We start from the raw sequence: 15,712 nt of genomic DNA, 5'->3' as shown, positions 1-15,712 counted from the left end.
TCGTTTTTCCGACGGATCCTTCTTCCATTTCTCTCTGAGTTCTCAAGGCGAGTTCACCCCCGGACTCTGCAAAAATTGGTCTATGAAAGACTGCAACACTAGTTAGAGCCGAAAGCTTCAATATTTTCGTAACCGAACTTACCCAATCCAGAGCTTCCGTGCCATCGATCATATCAGACACAGTCTCAATATATGGCAACTCAGTCCCAGGAAAAGAATACATGTCTGTATCTGGGACGTGAGGACTTTCAGTAGGGGGATTTACCTTCACCTTTTTCACCTTTTGGATCATCCAATCTAGGGCTAGCGAGGCTAGGCGTGATTGAGGAGGAAAGCTCCCATTTGCTGACCATATCTTCTGCGAAACTTGGAGTGCATGCAGCTTTCTAGACGGAAAGCTCTGATCATCTTCTTCTTGGAGAGTCTCCATCCTCACAGAAAGATCAAGACAAACCACCATAGCGGCTAGGAGAAAATCCTGCACGGTCAGAGAAGTGACCATCCACCGATCCTCGTGCAGGCGCCCGCCGGGGAGGGTCGCCTGGTGTATATCTGCTTGGCGGGCAAGAATCTCGAGAGCTGCTTCTAAGCAGAAACGGCGCGAGAGTTCGTACGTTGGATTCTCAGGTTCGTGTCGAATGTAGCGCCGATGAAGTACCACAATACCCTTCAGATATAGCAGTTCGATGGTACAGCGCTCCAAAATTATATCGGATGAGTCCATGAAAGATTGACAGACATCTCTCCGGCGTAGGACATCTGGAGTTCTTTCGTACGTTTCCTTCATTTCGCGATCTAGAGCAAGCGTCTCGTCATATCCGGGAGAAGCAAGAGATTGTGTGTGAGCGACAATCTTCTTGAAGACGCCCATGACGTCAGCCTTGGCCACCCCATAGAGTATCGGAGTCAATTCTGTGTGTGGACGCGAAGGAGGCAGGCTCTCCATGCCCACATACAGATCTGTATCATATAAATTCCTTGGAACTTGCGAGTCACAATATTCCGTGGGAATCATGCTCGGAAGACCCATATGGAAAGAAGCCAGGGCGTCAATCTGAAAGACATGTAACCAGACACGGCGGCGCATTTCACCTTCAAATTCGGGCATATCTGTCAACTGGCTAGGGTCGCGATGGTAGGCCATTCGAAACGCAAGTCGAATGAGAGTTCCAAGCTCGAGCCACAGTTGTGCATTGGAGTTTGTTTGTGTTATGAATCGGCTTTGAAGGTACAGAAGTAATGCTTCCAACGCATATTCCTTCGCAGTTGCATATCCGCCCAAGACGAGGCACTGGGCCGCCATCTGCTGTAATGCTTTCGTGGAGACCATTGATTGTTGACTGGGGGCGGTTGGGGCTTTTGTTTTGCTGTTTAAGATCGTCGACATGCTCATTATGGCATAGAGGAGGGCAAGCCAGCCAAGTGAAGCGTTTTGGGGGTGTTTCCAGAAATTCTCGTACTTCATTCAGCGGCTCAGTATGTTTAAAAATTTCCGAAACTGATTCGATCAACCAAGACTTACTTCAATGCGAAACTTTCCATAATGCACGATCCCTATAGAATGACATGTTAGTCCAAGGCTGGTTATCTGTGAGTTCGCTGCATACCCAAGACCATATATCGGGAATTAAAGTATTGAGAAAGTAACATGTCGCAAGTGGGTTGAGCGGGAAGGGATTTTAAAACATCAGAAATGGTCAAAATATCCTGTCGAGCAATACTTAGGCTGATATCAGGCTCTAATCTGAGCTCCTCGCTGCTTGCAAGCTCATGAAAGGCAACTGAGCTAGGGGCGGACAAGTCGGCTCGCATGTCTTTGATATCTTGCAAAATTGACATCCAGTGGCTTGGTTCCATATAGATAGGTTCGCCGTTCTGATTATGAACAAAACGAGGCGCTTCTCTTCCAGGTGCGCTTTTCATTCTCAATTGTGAAAATTGATCATTCACAGTTGGTTCAGGAAGGTTTCCAGGATCGGAAGGTGAAGACTCAGTCACATCATCTCCTCCTCTAGAACGTGATCCCGATTGGAAATTAGTTCCTGTGTTGATTAAAGAATAGACCAGCTCCTCGATGTTCTTGAGTCTGTCATTCAGCCTGGAGTGGCCAGAAACTTTGGGTCTATTACGCTCGGCATTCGCGGCATACTGGCATGAGCCTTGGACTTTCCGTTTGACACATGTGTCGCACGGTACTTGTCTGTTACACTTCAATCTGTGATGTTAGAATTAGCTCTGGGGTGACGATTGTCGTTGGTTGGGAGCATTTACTTTCGAGCGCGACAGGGCTCACAGGACACAGGGGGCCTATTTCTTTTTTCGACTTTTTGTGATGGTGTATCCATGAAAGGCGTTTCTCGGTGACAAGAGTCAATGACGTGTCAATATGATTGATTATTGATTTGCGAGCTTTCGTTCTGGACAGTCAAGGTCGGCTGGGAAGTTGCCGGAGTTAAAGTGCTTGAAATGCGAGCCGTGCGGGGCGGAGTTAATATATCCGCTCGACACTACACGGGTGCTGGTCGCAGTTATCACCGCATTGAAATGATCGACCGTGTAAGGAAGACAGAGAATTATTTTCGGCCCTTGAGCCTAGCAAGACAAGCCCTCTTGCTTCCTGCTTCCTACAAACTATAGATGGGTAGAGTCATGTTTACGTCAAGAATCAACATCGGCAGTCCCTATTGGCTCATCCCCGTCGTAGCGGAGCATAGAGCTTTGATATGATATGTACATCCAATGATAGTTACGAGCATCAAAATTGGTTTCTCGATCCTGGCTCTCCAAATAAGTAAGTACAATGCAGATACGTTTTGGAAGCAGTGGATCACATATTTAAGTTTAGAACGCTGTGTCGGATGTATTATCCCCGCTAGAAGCACTGGGGCTTTAAATTGGAAGGGCAGCGTTACCAAAAGAAATACTTAAGGCCTTCGTTTGCTCTTGTTTTCCTCCTTCTCTTTGGTCCAATTTTAACAATCTCGAAAGTATATCAGGCTCGGGATATCAATCACACTATCTCCCTCTATCAGAAAACATGGCAGCCCTCTCGGCTCTGAAAGGTGTTTCGTCGACAATGTATTCCAACATTTTCATAGAACTACCTTTTCCCAAGGGCGATCTCACGGGCCAGACAATCATCGTCTCGGGCTCAAACCAAGGTCTCGGCTACGAAGCCAGTCGTCATTTATTGAGCCTAGGAGTTGATCGTCTTATCATGGCCGTCAGGAATATTGACAAGGGTGAAGTTGCGAGATTGGAACTTCTGAAGGCCACTGGTCGGGATCACAACACTATTGAAGTCTGGGAACTGGATATGGATCGCTACAGCTCTGTCAGAAGCTTTGCGGCTCGCGCTGGAACACTTCCACGTCTTGACGCTGTTCTGGCTAACGCTGGCTTGGCCACAAATACTTTCAGCTTGGCAGAAGACAACGAGAGGACAATCACAGTCAATGTGGTCAGCACATTTCTCCTTGTTTCCTTGCTTGTCCCGAAACTACGCGAGTCTGCCTCGATGTTTGGTATCGTTCCACGTGTCTCGATTGTGAATTCGGCTTTGCATTACATTGCGCCTTTGAAGGAAATTGATTCTGATGATGGACACGGAATCTTTGCTCGGCTGAACAACAAAGAAACTGCAGACATGGCCATGCGATATCCATTATCAAAGCTGTTGGTCCTCTTTGGTGTCAGGGCATTCGCCGAGCAGTTGGAAAACGGCAAAGAGCAATTAGTCATAATCAACTCGCCAAACCCTAGCTGGTGCAAGTCTCAGTTAATGCGAGAATCGAGCAGTCCTGGCTTACGCTTCGGGGAGCGTATGCTAGCGCGCAGTACTGAAGAGGGTAGCCGGGCTTTGGTTCATGCGATTCTGTCTGGAAAAGAAAGCAGTGGTCAGTACCTTGATAACTGTCAGGTGAAGCGGTAAGGTGTCCCATCACAACCTCGAATAACATTACTGATGTCCATCAAGGCCATCTTGTACAGTAACCAACGCTAAAGGTGCAAGGATCCAAAAGGCTTTTTTCAACGAGCTCTTGACTAAGCTCGAGGAAGTTTCACCAGGCATTGGCGTGGAAATTTCGTCAAAGTCAAGCCTGCGCTGACAGCTGTCCCGACACTGCCTCTACTTAATTTCCGACCGTATTCTGAGAGAGTTTCTTTTTCGATTCTCTTCATCTATACTTACAGTATCGCATCCGTGTCAGATTAAATGATTATCTGAAGCCTGTTATGTAGACAATCCATATATATATATTGGGCACTTCAGTGCTTTGACAATTGGACTCATATGCAAGCAGCCACGGATACATCATTGGAACCCCAACTCTTCTCTTTTTCCTCCTATATTTGCCCTGATATATTGGTTCTATATGAAATTGCAACGTGAAACTGGCCACTGACCATATAATAGTCCACAGAAGCCAACCTCGTATATTCGCATATTGCCATCAATGATGAGCCTGTTCTATCTCAACAACTTCCGATATATTGTCCAACTCCCTTCTCAATCTCCGCCTCTGTCACTGCTTGAGCTTGGCTCCTAGCCACATCTTCATCCACTTGCAGAGGCAGCACCTGTCCAGTTTTCTTCTTGCGCCACCTAGCTTCCCAGTAAAGGCAGAGAGGAGTAAGAAGGTAGAACGGGATACTGATGGCCAGCAAAGCTACCGTCGCCGAAAATCCAGCTAGGTAGTACGGGGCATCCTGATTAGGATACATTTGTGGCGCAATAATACTCGCAATAGACAGAGCAGCTACCGCAATTGAGGTCCCAACAGCTTGCTCTGCGGCACCATATAGTGTCGCGCTGCGATATGATAGGAGAACGGGCTGGGCTACTAGTAGCATTTGCCCCAGGAATGCCATGCCGTACAGCGACATGTAGCTGATATCGTGTGTGGCATGGTGCGAACTGTAGTGTGTCCATACGGCATAGCAAGGGATTGAGGCCATAACGGGGACGATGAAATGCCACATTCGTTCGCGTGTCCAGTCAGAGTGGAGAGGGTAAGTCCAGTACAGTGGGATTGCGACGAGATTGACAATGGCAGCATATAAATTTGCTCGCTGAGTGGGGAATTCCAGGAGCTGGGTTTGTTAGTGCGAGTTCAAAGCGAGCCCTAAAGTTAGGAAAGTGCTTACCGTGTTGAGGATGGTTGGTAGAAAAGTAGCTTGCGCGACGGCTGCAATGGCAATGCAGATATAGCTTATGAAGAATGTATAGGTCGAGGGGCGGGTCATAATCCTGGAACAAATTTGTCAGACTCATATGTACCTAGGTAATACCAGGCCCATTTGACGTACTGAATAAATGCACTCGTGCTCCAAGTCACGTCGGTTTGGCGAGTACTGCCACGACCGAACCGGTTGGTCGCTATGTGCCGCTCTAAAACACCGATTAGAGAATGATATGTTAATAAAAGTAATTTTTCTTGCCTCGAGACGACAAACTGGTTGAAGTTTCAGGGAACGTCAACAGAGTAAAATAGATTGGGATGGCGACAGCGATCGACATTGCGCCTTCAATTATGAAGACCCATTGCCATGACATTAATCCACCTCGTCCATTGAGCTGAACTCACTGTCAGCATTATGGGATCACAGATGGAATGCGCAATTACTTTGTTGATTCCAACAGCCAAGAACCCCGAAACTGCCTGCGCAATAGAGTTGGAACTGTAGAATATTCCAATTCGGACAGCGCGTTCGCGCGGTTTATACTATGCAAATAGTAAGCAACAACGATTGAAAACCGCACGAGAGAGAGAAGTGGATAGTCACCCAGAAACTAAAGTACATCACGCCACAAGTCACAACACCAGCTTCGGGAATTCCCAGGAATACCCTGGAGGCAATCAGGCCCGCTGCGTTGCTGCAAGCCGCCATGGTCATGATTATGATCCCCCCTAGATATTGAGTCAGCTCATTTCGAACAAGGTCAGGCATATCAGACAACTAACAGGTGATCATGCAGAGGGGGAAAAATATTTTAGCGGACAATTTCTTCAGCATCAAAGTGGCCGGTATCAACATGGCAGTTACCGCGAAATAGGCAACGGATACAGCCTAAAAGCACAATTTTTATCAAACCCGTTGTTGATCCAGTCCAATTCTTGAACAACTTACCCAATTGAAATCAATTCCTTTCAAACCTAAGCTCTCTTCCAGCGAATCTGGAGTATCATTCTGGAGGATCTTGACATTTGCTAGGTTGGATCGGTCGAGGTAGGCAAGAATGTACATCATACAGCATGGAACAACAACCCGACAATCTAATTTTCGGACAAGTCGTCGTTCCTCTTCGGCAGACCAGTCGGGGGTCTCAACTGTGAGGCGCTCGATTCGATCCTCAGCGGTGTCTTGCGAGAGTCAGTACATGTCTGTCATTCTCAAATGAGCATCAGATTCACCATATTCTCCATGAGTATCTTTCGTTGGTCTGAACACATTCTTCAAACTCCAACCACCAATATAAACACCTGCCTCTTCAGCCTCCGCGACCTCCTGCCGGTAAGAAGAAAACATTATGGCAGGATCGGTCAAACTAAGATGCTTACCCCTGCAGGCCATGGGATGGAACCCTTTTATTCGGTATTTAAATTCTATAGTTTTCCATTGTGGATTATTATTGTTGGGTAACAGATTACTTCGATGTTCCGCAAAATCGCCGACTTGTGGAGAAGCGGAGAGCCCCGGATTTCACAACCAAGCGAGCAGAAAGGTGGAATGCTTTCGATCCAGGTTTAGTACAGTAAGGCACTAACTTATTTGGAAATATAGTTCGTTTCTCCATAGCGGCCAAGCCCCGTGAAATCGCCGACTGCGGGGGAGTGGGGCTCGAATGCCATTTTTACACCTGGCAACTTGCTTTTCCTATCTGTTTCTCGACAAGAGAAATCTCTAATGTAGGTGTCATTGTAATCATGAGACATTTCACAGCTTAGCCTGCTCCAACGGAGTAAGCTTCCGGAGAGGAGGCCCGGCTCTGCTTCCATCACCCGCCATGCCCTTTCCTTTCGGACCCTGTAGAGGAAGTAGCCTCCATTTCTGGCGCAATTCCTCTGGAGCCTTATTCTCGAAGCAATCTGCGATATACTTGCCCAATACCGGAAGAAATTTGTACGCACTAATATACTATCAGTATGCTATATCAAGGCTGATGAATATGCAACTTACTGTCCTGCACCACCCGTCGCCACAAACAACCCTTGCAAGGTTGGGTGGCAGTCGATGATGAAGTCGCCTTTCGGGGTGTCAGTATACCAGCAGAGACGGCGGTTTATCCATGGGCGGTCCGCGAATTTAGGGAAAAACTGGCGCAGCCCTTGTCGTAGAGACTCCTCCGCATCATTTGGAAGATAGCCAGACTCCGCATTGCTGCTCTCAAATTTTGGCGACGAGACCAACTCTGGCTTGCCATCACGCTCAAGCGTGACTTCATTCGCGAAACCGTATCCATGGCGCGCGAGCTTGAGGATATTGGTTCCTGGCGTCGGTGGAAAGCAGAACACGCCAGTGCTCATGTTGATCATGACCGGGGTCGAATCCAAGGACCGAGCTTCCTCCGGAGTAAGTCGTATAAAGCCAACTGGCTGCCCAGATGAAGATGCAGCGTGATCAATATCCAGCAGGCGGTTTGTCCAAGCTCCTGTGCTTACAATTACTTGTGAGGCAAGTAGATACTGCCCTCCGACAAGATTGACTCCCACGACACGGGATTCTTCCTTGCGGAGAGAAGCCACAGTTCCCCGAGGCCCGGTAATGAAAGATATCCCAGCCACACTACACCGCGAAGCCAGTTTCTGGATACCGCCCGCTGCATCGGCCCAGCCGCCTAAGGGATTATGGTATCCATTCAAGCCGGACAAATTGGATTGTACGTTCGGATAGAACTTTCGCAACTCACTCGCGTCAGCAAGTTCATCGATGTGACCACCCGAGGCTTTGATTACTGCCTTTGACTTTTCGATCCAGGCATTATTGGGTGTTTCCGAGAGCAGCGCAAAGCCAGATTCGTAGTATTGGTCTTGGTACTCGGTCCTCCATCCATCAAGGGCCTCGCGGGCCATTTTGGAATAAATTGGGTCCGCATAATCACTGCGAATAATGCGTGATATGTCGACGCTGCTTCCATCAGCTGCAGGAGGCACAAATCGGTCCAGAACGGTGATGTCGCTGTATCCTCTCTTTTTAAGCTCCAGCGCTGTCGAGAGGCCAAATACACCTGCGCCGACAATAATGATCGAGCCACTTTTAGCCACTGCCATTCTCAGAGTTCTGCTGATAAGGAAAATGGTTAAGACATGGACAGGTGTCTTGAATCGCGGGCATCGAAATTTCGATAGGATAACTTAGGTGGGGTATAGAAGAGTAATCCGGTGCGCTTCCGGGTTCTTGGCGACCGGAGAAGACGGAAGCGGGCCGTGCAGGGCCGTGTTCCTAATCTCAAGCACAATTCGGCGCACAATCGGAAGCGGATGGACCTGAAATACATCCATGAGCAGAGACTGAAGCTCTTGTCACCTGTCAACGGCATTACACTGCAAGAGAATTGAAATACTTGAGGTATACGGGGATGGGTATGGAGATCGTATAGCTTAGAGAATATCGAGTGCAAGGTTGTCGTAGGTAGAGTGTATGGGGCAGATAGATAGCCAGCGTGACCAACTGTTGAATCACTCGCACTCTCACTGTCCCATAAACTAAGCAGACCATAGACCTGAGATGCTTGGTTTCCGCAACGAATAGGGATCGCTGATTTGTAAGCTTTTTTTCCATGAAATATTCTACAAGCTCGATATAGAAACCAGTGTGTATAATGGCAAGGGCTGCAAAATAAAAATACTCCTAGTATTAATGATATTACAAGCAACGCATATAGCGCTTCCATGCATAACAGTCATAACATCTATCGATAGTCAACTTCATGCATAATACTTTGATTCTGAGTTCGCTCCATCGAGTTCCCGTGCAATATGAGCTCCGTGTAGCTCCACCGGGGGTCGGTCTGACGACATTTCAGACACGGCCCCCGCGACCTGTGGCTGCGGGTGCCCTCGATACCATGGAGAATCGTAATATTGTGCCTCTGGTTCCCGTTCCCCTGAGAAGGCAGCAGCAATTCTCTTGCGGAAAAAGAATATACACGCCAGGATAAACCCGCCTGCAAGACACCCCACAACAATACCCGCTATCGCGCCTCCAGAAAGCCCTGAGCTAGCAGGTGCCGAGCTAACAGGTTGTGAGCTATTGTCATTAGAGCTGGTTGGCGTTGCGGTTGATGGGGATTGGGTCATGGTGGTCGAGGTCGCTAGTGGCGTATGCATCGTTTGGGAGGTTTCAGCTGGGGCGACAGTCTTTACCGAGGTGCCTAGGGGATGTTAGTACGGGATGAAAGAGTTAATCGCGAGATGAAATGCTGAGAAACTCACTAGTGGTCGCAAATCCATTGCCAAGTTCGCGGTACAAAGTTGAAGCGACCCAGTTTGTTACGCACTCAAACTGTGTCACAACTGGCATTCCATACGGGGATGTTTGAAAGATAGTCATGCCCAGACAGGATGCCCCACTGATGCTGTAGACAATATTCTGGTGAGATAGATGGCACAAGAATACAGGGCAACAAAGAGTAGATGCTTACCATTCTCCTCCGCCGCCCTGATATAGAAGTGTGTTTGACCCGTCGCATCCTGTATTCCAAGTGAACGACGACGGCGTACTTGAATGTTGCGCACACGCCGCATAGGATCCGCTTGTGGTGAAATACCCGGGTTCACACACAATCGCCTCGGCTGCAATAATGATCAGTTGGTACAGTCAGTAGTTTCTAGGTCAGGGTGCACAAACGGGACTCGTTGAGGATGTACCACCCCTGAAAACCACTTTGAGCGGCATCGGCCGCTAGACTCGTCATGATGAGTGATGGTCAAGAAACAGCTTTCACCGTCCTTTCGCCTCGTAGCCAGTTCTATCGGATCAGAGGCAGGAAATGGTGCTAGATGAAACGAAAGACGAAAGAGGGGGTAGGAGCTTATGACTACTACGTTATGATGATTAACATGGGGGCCGTCAGAAATAAGTTCCGTGAACGTAGGGTTTAATAATTGAGACAGATGATAAACTTAGCCCCCAAGCAGAAAATGCCTACGGAGTACTCGGGGTCTGGATTGGTCCCTCCCTGCACGAGGGTTTGGCAATTCCCCTAGGCTAGACAGAAATGAGCAATGATGAGCGGCTGGAGCCAGACGGCTGGATTAGTGCATGCACTATGACACTAGCAGGCCAATGAACGTGCTCGGGCCAGGCCATCAGCTCTGACGATCACCTCGGTTTTTTAGCGACAAGGCTGCGTATCTCGCTCTGCAGGACTAATTATTCCGATTTTCTGACCTTGTGGCACTGACCATTGTTTCATAGGCAATACTACTGAAGTGATCGCTTTAGATTCAACTTTTTTGTTAGGCCGCAACGGAGTGACTATTAGAACACCCCCTATTCTAGACCATCCTGTGCGATGTCTTGACCCGATCCTGCCGAATATATCTTCCGACCAAGAGAGCGAGCGCATGGGTAAGGGCTGTCTCCATTGGAAGGTGCAGTGTGGAGTTAGGATGCGACTGATCGTTATTCTCACTCCACGTGTAAATTAGACTCGGCTCTGCCCGTTGGTTCTGCAAGGACTGCAGCGGGCCCAAACCATTGCCCTGGGTCCGCCCTATCGACTTTAAATGCACATCGCAGCCCAACCCCGGTGACTCCCCTTCCGCTATATATCAATCTCCATCATCACAAGACGAGCAGCATACGATGCTGAGAATCGATTTGGTTTTTCATTTTGTAGATGTTGCAAAATCTGGGCGTACGACAGTCCCACATGGACGTGTAATTCACGAAGAAATAAATCTCTGATTCAGATAAATCTGGGAATGCCCGACAATTTAGATACTAGGTTACATCCAGCGCAAGTGTTTCGACGTGGTTTGCGAAGCTGGCAAGTATGGGAGCGATGTTCAGAGTTATCATCAATGGACTACTGCGATATCGTGGTCTGTGATGACCCGAATAGCGCAAACAACCCCGGTGTATTGCGAAAGCGTGAAATTCAATCATAGAAAGTATCAGCCTATCATATCTGAAGTGGAATCGCCAAGGTGGTCTCCTGAATCAAGATGTACGGTTCGACGATTGTTGGATAAATGCAGCTTTATGATCATACTTGTAAGCCGCGCAAAATAGTGTTTGCTATTGATCTATCAAGATGTATAACCTGTACAAGCACCCCTCCCACAGCATACTAATGAAACCAGGCTATCCCATATTGAGGTAGGCGAAGGATATACCTCCGTGTCATCAAGAATTACTTGCGTTGTGAAAACGTCAAATCATTAAGTATCAACATATCATACATGAAGCAGGACCATTAGTTAAGGGTGACTGATGCATCACTATTTGAATATCGTTCGACATTACTGCGTAGGGATGATCGGTTCAGCTCGAAGATACTCAGACTGGAGAGGCAAATCCGAGCGAGTATCGGTTGATGGGATCTCGCGAGGCCGCCCGGGCACGGATTTTTAGCACTAACAGTTGGTCCCGTTGTAAATTGCGCCAGTGTATCTGAGGATTTGCTAAAGCTGCCGGACTGCGGCGAACTCCAAAATACTTAGCGTACTCTTCGGAAATCTGTGACCAGGACATTCCCTTTAGTTTGAGGGCTTTTATGAAGTAGCTCGCTTCCGCGAACTCCTGTGGGGTGTGGTTCACGCTCATCCCTTTCTTGGAAACAATGATATGACCAGCATGTCCCGCAATGTCTTCACTCTGAGGTTGGATGTTGTTGGAGTCGGAAGGCAGGCCCAAGAATGAAGACTGAATATCCATGTTCTCCTCCGGATATTCCAGTTTAGGCACAATGTACGATCCGTCAAACACCGAGGATGCAGAGAAATCGGTGGCTGAGTACTCTGTTGGGGCAAGCGGCCTGTTATTGGGAAGCGAAGATGTCCATAAGGAGTCGGTGTTCGTCATCTCGATATCGGCATCACGAGGCATTGCATCCAGTGATCTCTGGGCGTGAGATGTGTCAGGCCCTTGAGATCCTTCAGCGGTAGTATTGGGGGTCTCGTCTCGCCTTGGGGCTTGCCTAACACGCAGATTGAGTTGATGAGTTGCCATGTATGGAATATCCCCTTCCGGGTCAACCGATATCGAGTTCGCAGGCGAGGCATCTCGAGAAGCATCCGACAGTTGGGCATTGGAAGTCCTGGGAGTCTCTATAGGGAGGCCCAGATATTCAGCGAACATTTTGAAGCGCGCATCCATCCCAGCTTCAGAACACTTGAGGTTTTGATAACCTGTGGTCATGAATGAGTATCAGCAGAATATGGTTTAACATCAGGGTTTACCTACATTCATCTATTTGCTTCATGGCAGCCCGCATCTCTAAAAGTGTCTCATGCTCTGCCATAGCATCTTCCTTGACGACTTTGGTCGGGCCGCCTAGAGGATGTCGCGGTGAAAATTGTAATCTGGCGAGGTCACATTCCAGAATCGTCACCGTCTGGCCTCTGAAGCGGCAACAAAAGGCTCCATCATCCTGACGCACAAACTGTTCCGGCGGCACTCCCCAAATGAGGTCAAGCCAAGTAACATCTGCTGTGGTTCGACTATCGACAGTCCGGTTATTGGTGACAGTGACAGACGGTTTGCGGCCGTCGAACAATCTTGTTCTGAAATCTTCTTCGATTCTAGAAGCATGGGATGTGTTGTTCTTGTACACTGCGAAGCTTTCCTCATGGTCGAGGATGCTTTGATAACTTTCGGAGATGCGAGTGATGATGCTGTTTATCTCACGAGAGCAAGCCTGGAGTGCTTGAACCGAGTATAACGTATGGTTCTGACGACGTGTCGCGAAATTCAAGTCCTCGATCCGTGACGCCATCTTGGATCTGAATATGGCAGGTGTCCGGATGAGTCTCGAATAAGAGCAATCAAGGTCGAAGTTCTAGGTGTAACAAGTAGGCGATTGGAAGAATCTCAACTGAGAGCGAGCAAAGGAATGAGAAGTTCAGGGTGAGGAAGGAAGAGAAGGTAGAGCAGAAGGTAAAGTAGAAGGTGGATGAAGGTTCAATAAGTAGAGTACGTGGTTGCAGATCAGTAGGTAGAATGCGTATTTATTACAGACTGCGGTTTTCTATCAGCATCATCTTATGTCCCGACTGGAAGGTTTTGAGGTCCCAACTAAAGCAGCGAGTCCCATCAACGTGGAGTTTTGTGGAGATGAAGCGCGTATGATAATAATGCTATAGGTATTGACACTTAGCCAACTTCGAAAAATACATTTAGGTACCGTAGCCGATTTTGCCCCTGTCTAGGATTGTGGGGTAGCATGCGTTTCTCTAGTAAACCGGCACCGGAACACCATCGAAATCATACAACCATGTATCGATAGAAGTTTGGTCATACTCACACTCAAGTTTCTCCCCATCATGAGTCCACATTGGCCGAAGTGGCCATGCACAAATCTTCGTAGTTTCGCCAACATAATCACCTCCTCCGATAGTTCCATTGAGTGTCACAGGCTCGACATCGTTCTCGACCCAATCAATGATGGTCTGAAGGCCAGTCTGAGGCCACCCACCATTGGGCTGCTCCGTATTCCAATCACAATGCGCAGCCCCTGGAACGAGGTAAAGTTTATACCATTTTTTAATCGCAGCCGTACTAGCGTCATCGCCTAGGTTGGGATACATAGTCTTGCGAACAGACTCCCAGTAGCGAACTGAGGATGCTGTGGGAATGCTGCTGTCGGATTCACCGTGGAAGTGGATGATTTTACCTCCGTTGGTGTGAAATGGCGTTAAATCAGGCCAGTTGACTTGAAGGCTGTCCTGGTATCTTTGCATGCCCTCGATCATCCAATATTTGAGTGTGTCGTAGGTGACATCATCGAGGCTGGGGAGATTCTCAATGTTGAGGTTCTGGAGCAACTGAGTCACGTATTCCCCACCGAGTCCGACAATTGAGATATCCCATTCACCAGTCCCAGAGTTATATGTCGTCTGGGCATCGTGGAAATCGGCTGTTGGCTGATAAGAGATATAGACTCGGCGGCCCTCGGAATCATGCAAGCCATTGATGATTTCCTGCGCAACCTCAACTCCCTTCTTCGTGATCTTGCCCTTTTGAACAGGTGTACCCCTTGAGGCGGCGCACTCGTAGCTCTTGCCGACCAGGGAATCAAGGTTGAACTTCAATTTGCAAAGATCAGTTCGGGCCACAACCCCATCATTTTTACCATCCAACCCATCACAGTAGTTGATAGTAGCATTGACGATCGTGGCCATTTCACAGGGAGGAGGATTATATCCAATGGTCTTCTCAACCACATTCGAGAAAAGATGCTGAACCTGCTGGAAGGAATAACGGAATGCCGGAGCACCAACAGTGGCGCCATCCCAAAGATCACCGTAACGCTGAAGCTGACTGAAAGCTTCACGACCGCCCTCAGAACAAGCCTGGAAGTAGGAATATAGCTTCTCCTTTTCAGACATTCCATAAAAAAGACGAGTAAATGCCCTTCCAATGACACCCAGCTCATAGTGAGCCTGGTACCCGAATAAATTGACTATATCGAGATTGACAGTTCCGTTGGCCAGGAGAGCAACTTCATCGAATGAGGCCGAGAAGCTTCCAAATCCACCGTCAGTTCCGCCATTCACGGCGCCGTATTGAACACCTCCTGCGAGTGATGCCACGCCGGAGTAGATGTCAAGGGCACCACCACCCTGGGAGACATAGCGTTTTTCGAATGTTGCTGGTGCTGGTAGGAGGTAATTAACCAGAACTTGATCATCTTTCCCTTCGTGGCTGTAACCAAAGGTCACATTGCAAAAGCTGATAATGGTGTCGGGGAAGGAGGGCGATCCAGTGTCATTGTAGTTGTAGACTGGAGCAGCGGTCACAGTCGTATGCTGAAGTATAATTCCGAGTAGAGCATCATCGGGCAGAGATGCTTTGACGTGAGCGACAGTGCACACATCTGCCAGTGAGGATGTAGCATGGACAACGGCAAGAAATCCAGCAGCCAAAATGGCTGCCAAGTAAGAAGCACTCATCTGCGATGTTGAAGCGACGCAACTACTAGTCAATGTCGATCGCTGAGCGTGAATAATGAAGAAATAGGATGGACAAGAGCGGTATTTATGATTTGACTGATTGTTCTCTGGTATACAGAGCTGTGCTTACGTGGTCTACTATAGAAACTATAGAGATCCGGATAAAGATTCATCACTAAATCTCCGCCAATCCGGCCGTAGGCCTATGAGATACGACGTCGAGTTTGTGGCTGGGGTCAAATTGGAAAGCGGGGAAGGATGAAGCAGCTTAGCGTGATGGCACACCAAACTCAACACTGTTTAGACCTAGCTGCAGTTTTATATACGAGATCTCAATCAGAATTGCAACACCCCGTATATAACAGTGGCCTCGGAGCCGCCTTTATTTGATAACGTATCAGGCCCAGCTGGTCAGACAAAGGCGACGTAACAAGTTAGTCAAACAACGCAACAAGGAGTGAAAATAAGAAACCTGGACCTTGTTCTGCTCTTCCCTGTCAACACATACAAACAATATCCCATTATCTCTCCACAATCTCTCCACAATTTCTCCACAATGCGGCTTGTCTAATTTCCCAGAATTTATCTTA

The 15,712-nt window shown here is 48.1% G+C and overlaps 7 protein-coding genes across 7 annotated transcripts; 1 reads left to right on the top strand and 6 right to left on the bottom strand.

Moving 5' to 3' along the window:
* Window positions 1-42: 42 nt before the first annotated feature.
* On the bottom strand, window positions 43-1,812 carry N7510_005751 (fungal specific transcription factor domain-containing protein; the record flags this gene model as incomplete). Its single annotated transcript, XM_056977677.1, has 4 exons — window positions 43-90; window positions 143-1,459; window positions 1,523-1,554; window positions 1,608-1,812. The coding sequence occupies 4 exons, from the start codon at window positions 1,810-1,812 to the stop codon at window positions 43-45; spliced, it is 1,602 nt and encodes a 533-aa protein (XP_056833709.1).
* A 1,225-nt stretch (window positions 1,813-3,037) lies between these two features.
* N7510_005750 (Short-chain dehydrogenase/reductase SDR) lies at window positions 3,038-4,109 on the top strand (the record flags this gene model as incomplete). The annotated part of the gene is made up of 2 exons (XM_056977676.1): window positions 3,038-3,927; window positions 3,977-4,109. The coding sequence occupies 2 exons, from the start codon at window positions 3,038-3,040 to the stop codon at window positions 4,107-4,109; spliced, it is 1,023 nt and encodes a 340-aa protein (XP_056833708.1).
* Window positions 4,110-4,476: 367 nt separating this feature from the next.
* On the bottom strand, window positions 4,477-6,531 carry N7510_005749 (uncharacterized protein; the record flags this gene model as incomplete). Its single annotated transcript, XM_056977675.1, has 9 exons — window positions 4,477-5,094; window positions 5,149-5,251; window positions 5,311-5,392; window positions 5,458-5,578; window positions 5,628-5,726; window positions 5,788-5,912; window positions 5,967-6,072; window positions 6,133-6,365; window positions 6,417-6,531. The coding sequence occupies 9 exons, from the start codon at window positions 6,529-6,531 to the stop codon at window positions 4,477-4,479; spliced, it is 1,602 nt and encodes a 533-aa protein (XP_056833707.1).
* Window positions 6,532-6,939: 408 nt separating this feature from the next.
* Window positions 6,940-8,273, bottom strand: N7510_005748 (NAD(P)/FAD-dependent oxidoreductase; the record flags this gene model as incomplete). The annotated part of the gene is made up of 2 exons (XM_056977674.1): window positions 6,940-7,132; window positions 7,183-8,273. The coding sequence occupies 2 exons, from the start codon at window positions 8,271-8,273 to the stop codon at window positions 6,940-6,942; spliced, it is 1,284 nt and encodes a 427-aa protein (XP_056833706.1).
* A 657-nt stretch (window positions 8,274-8,930) lies between these two features.
* Window positions 8,931-9,919, bottom strand: N7510_005747 (uncharacterized protein; the record flags this gene model as incomplete). The annotated part of the gene is made up of 4 exons (XM_056977673.1): window positions 8,931-9,376; window positions 9,438-9,580; window positions 9,647-9,797; window positions 9,853-9,919. The coding sequence occupies 4 exons, from the start codon at window positions 9,917-9,919 to the stop codon at window positions 8,931-8,933; spliced, it is 807 nt and encodes a 268-aa protein (XP_056833705.1).
* A 1,589-nt stretch (window positions 9,920-11,508) lies between these two features.
* N7510_005746 (uncharacterized protein) lies at window positions 11,509-12,946 on the bottom strand (the record flags this gene model as incomplete). The annotated part of the gene is made up of 2 exons (XM_056977672.1): window positions 11,509-12,359; window positions 12,415-12,946. 2 exons carry the CDS (start codon window positions 12,944-12,946, stop codon window positions 11,509-11,511), a joined length of 1,383 nt encoding a protein of 460 aa, XP_056833704.1.
* A 457-nt stretch (window positions 12,947-13,403) lies between these two features.
* On the bottom strand, window positions 13,404-15,122 carry N7510_005745 (tannase; the record flags this gene model as incomplete). Its single annotated transcript, XM_056977671.1, has 1 exon — window positions 13,404-15,122. One exon carries the CDS (start codon window positions 15,120-15,122, stop codon window positions 13,404-13,406), a length of 1,719 nt encoding a protein of 572 aa, XP_056833703.1.
* Window positions 15,123-15,712: the final 590 nt, after the last annotated feature.

Source organism: Penicillium lagena (genome assembly GCF_028827675.1).
Source record: "Penicillium lagena strain IBT 129212 chromosome Unknown utg000003l_segment0_segment0, whole genome shotgun sequence".
Classification (NCBI taxonomy): domain Eukaryota; kingdom Fungi; phylum Ascomycota; class Eurotiomycetes; order Eurotiales; family Aspergillaceae; genus Penicillium; species Penicillium lagena.
The sequence above is the reverse complement of the archived record's forward strand: the minus strand, read 5'-3'. Positions and strand labels throughout refer to the sequence as shown.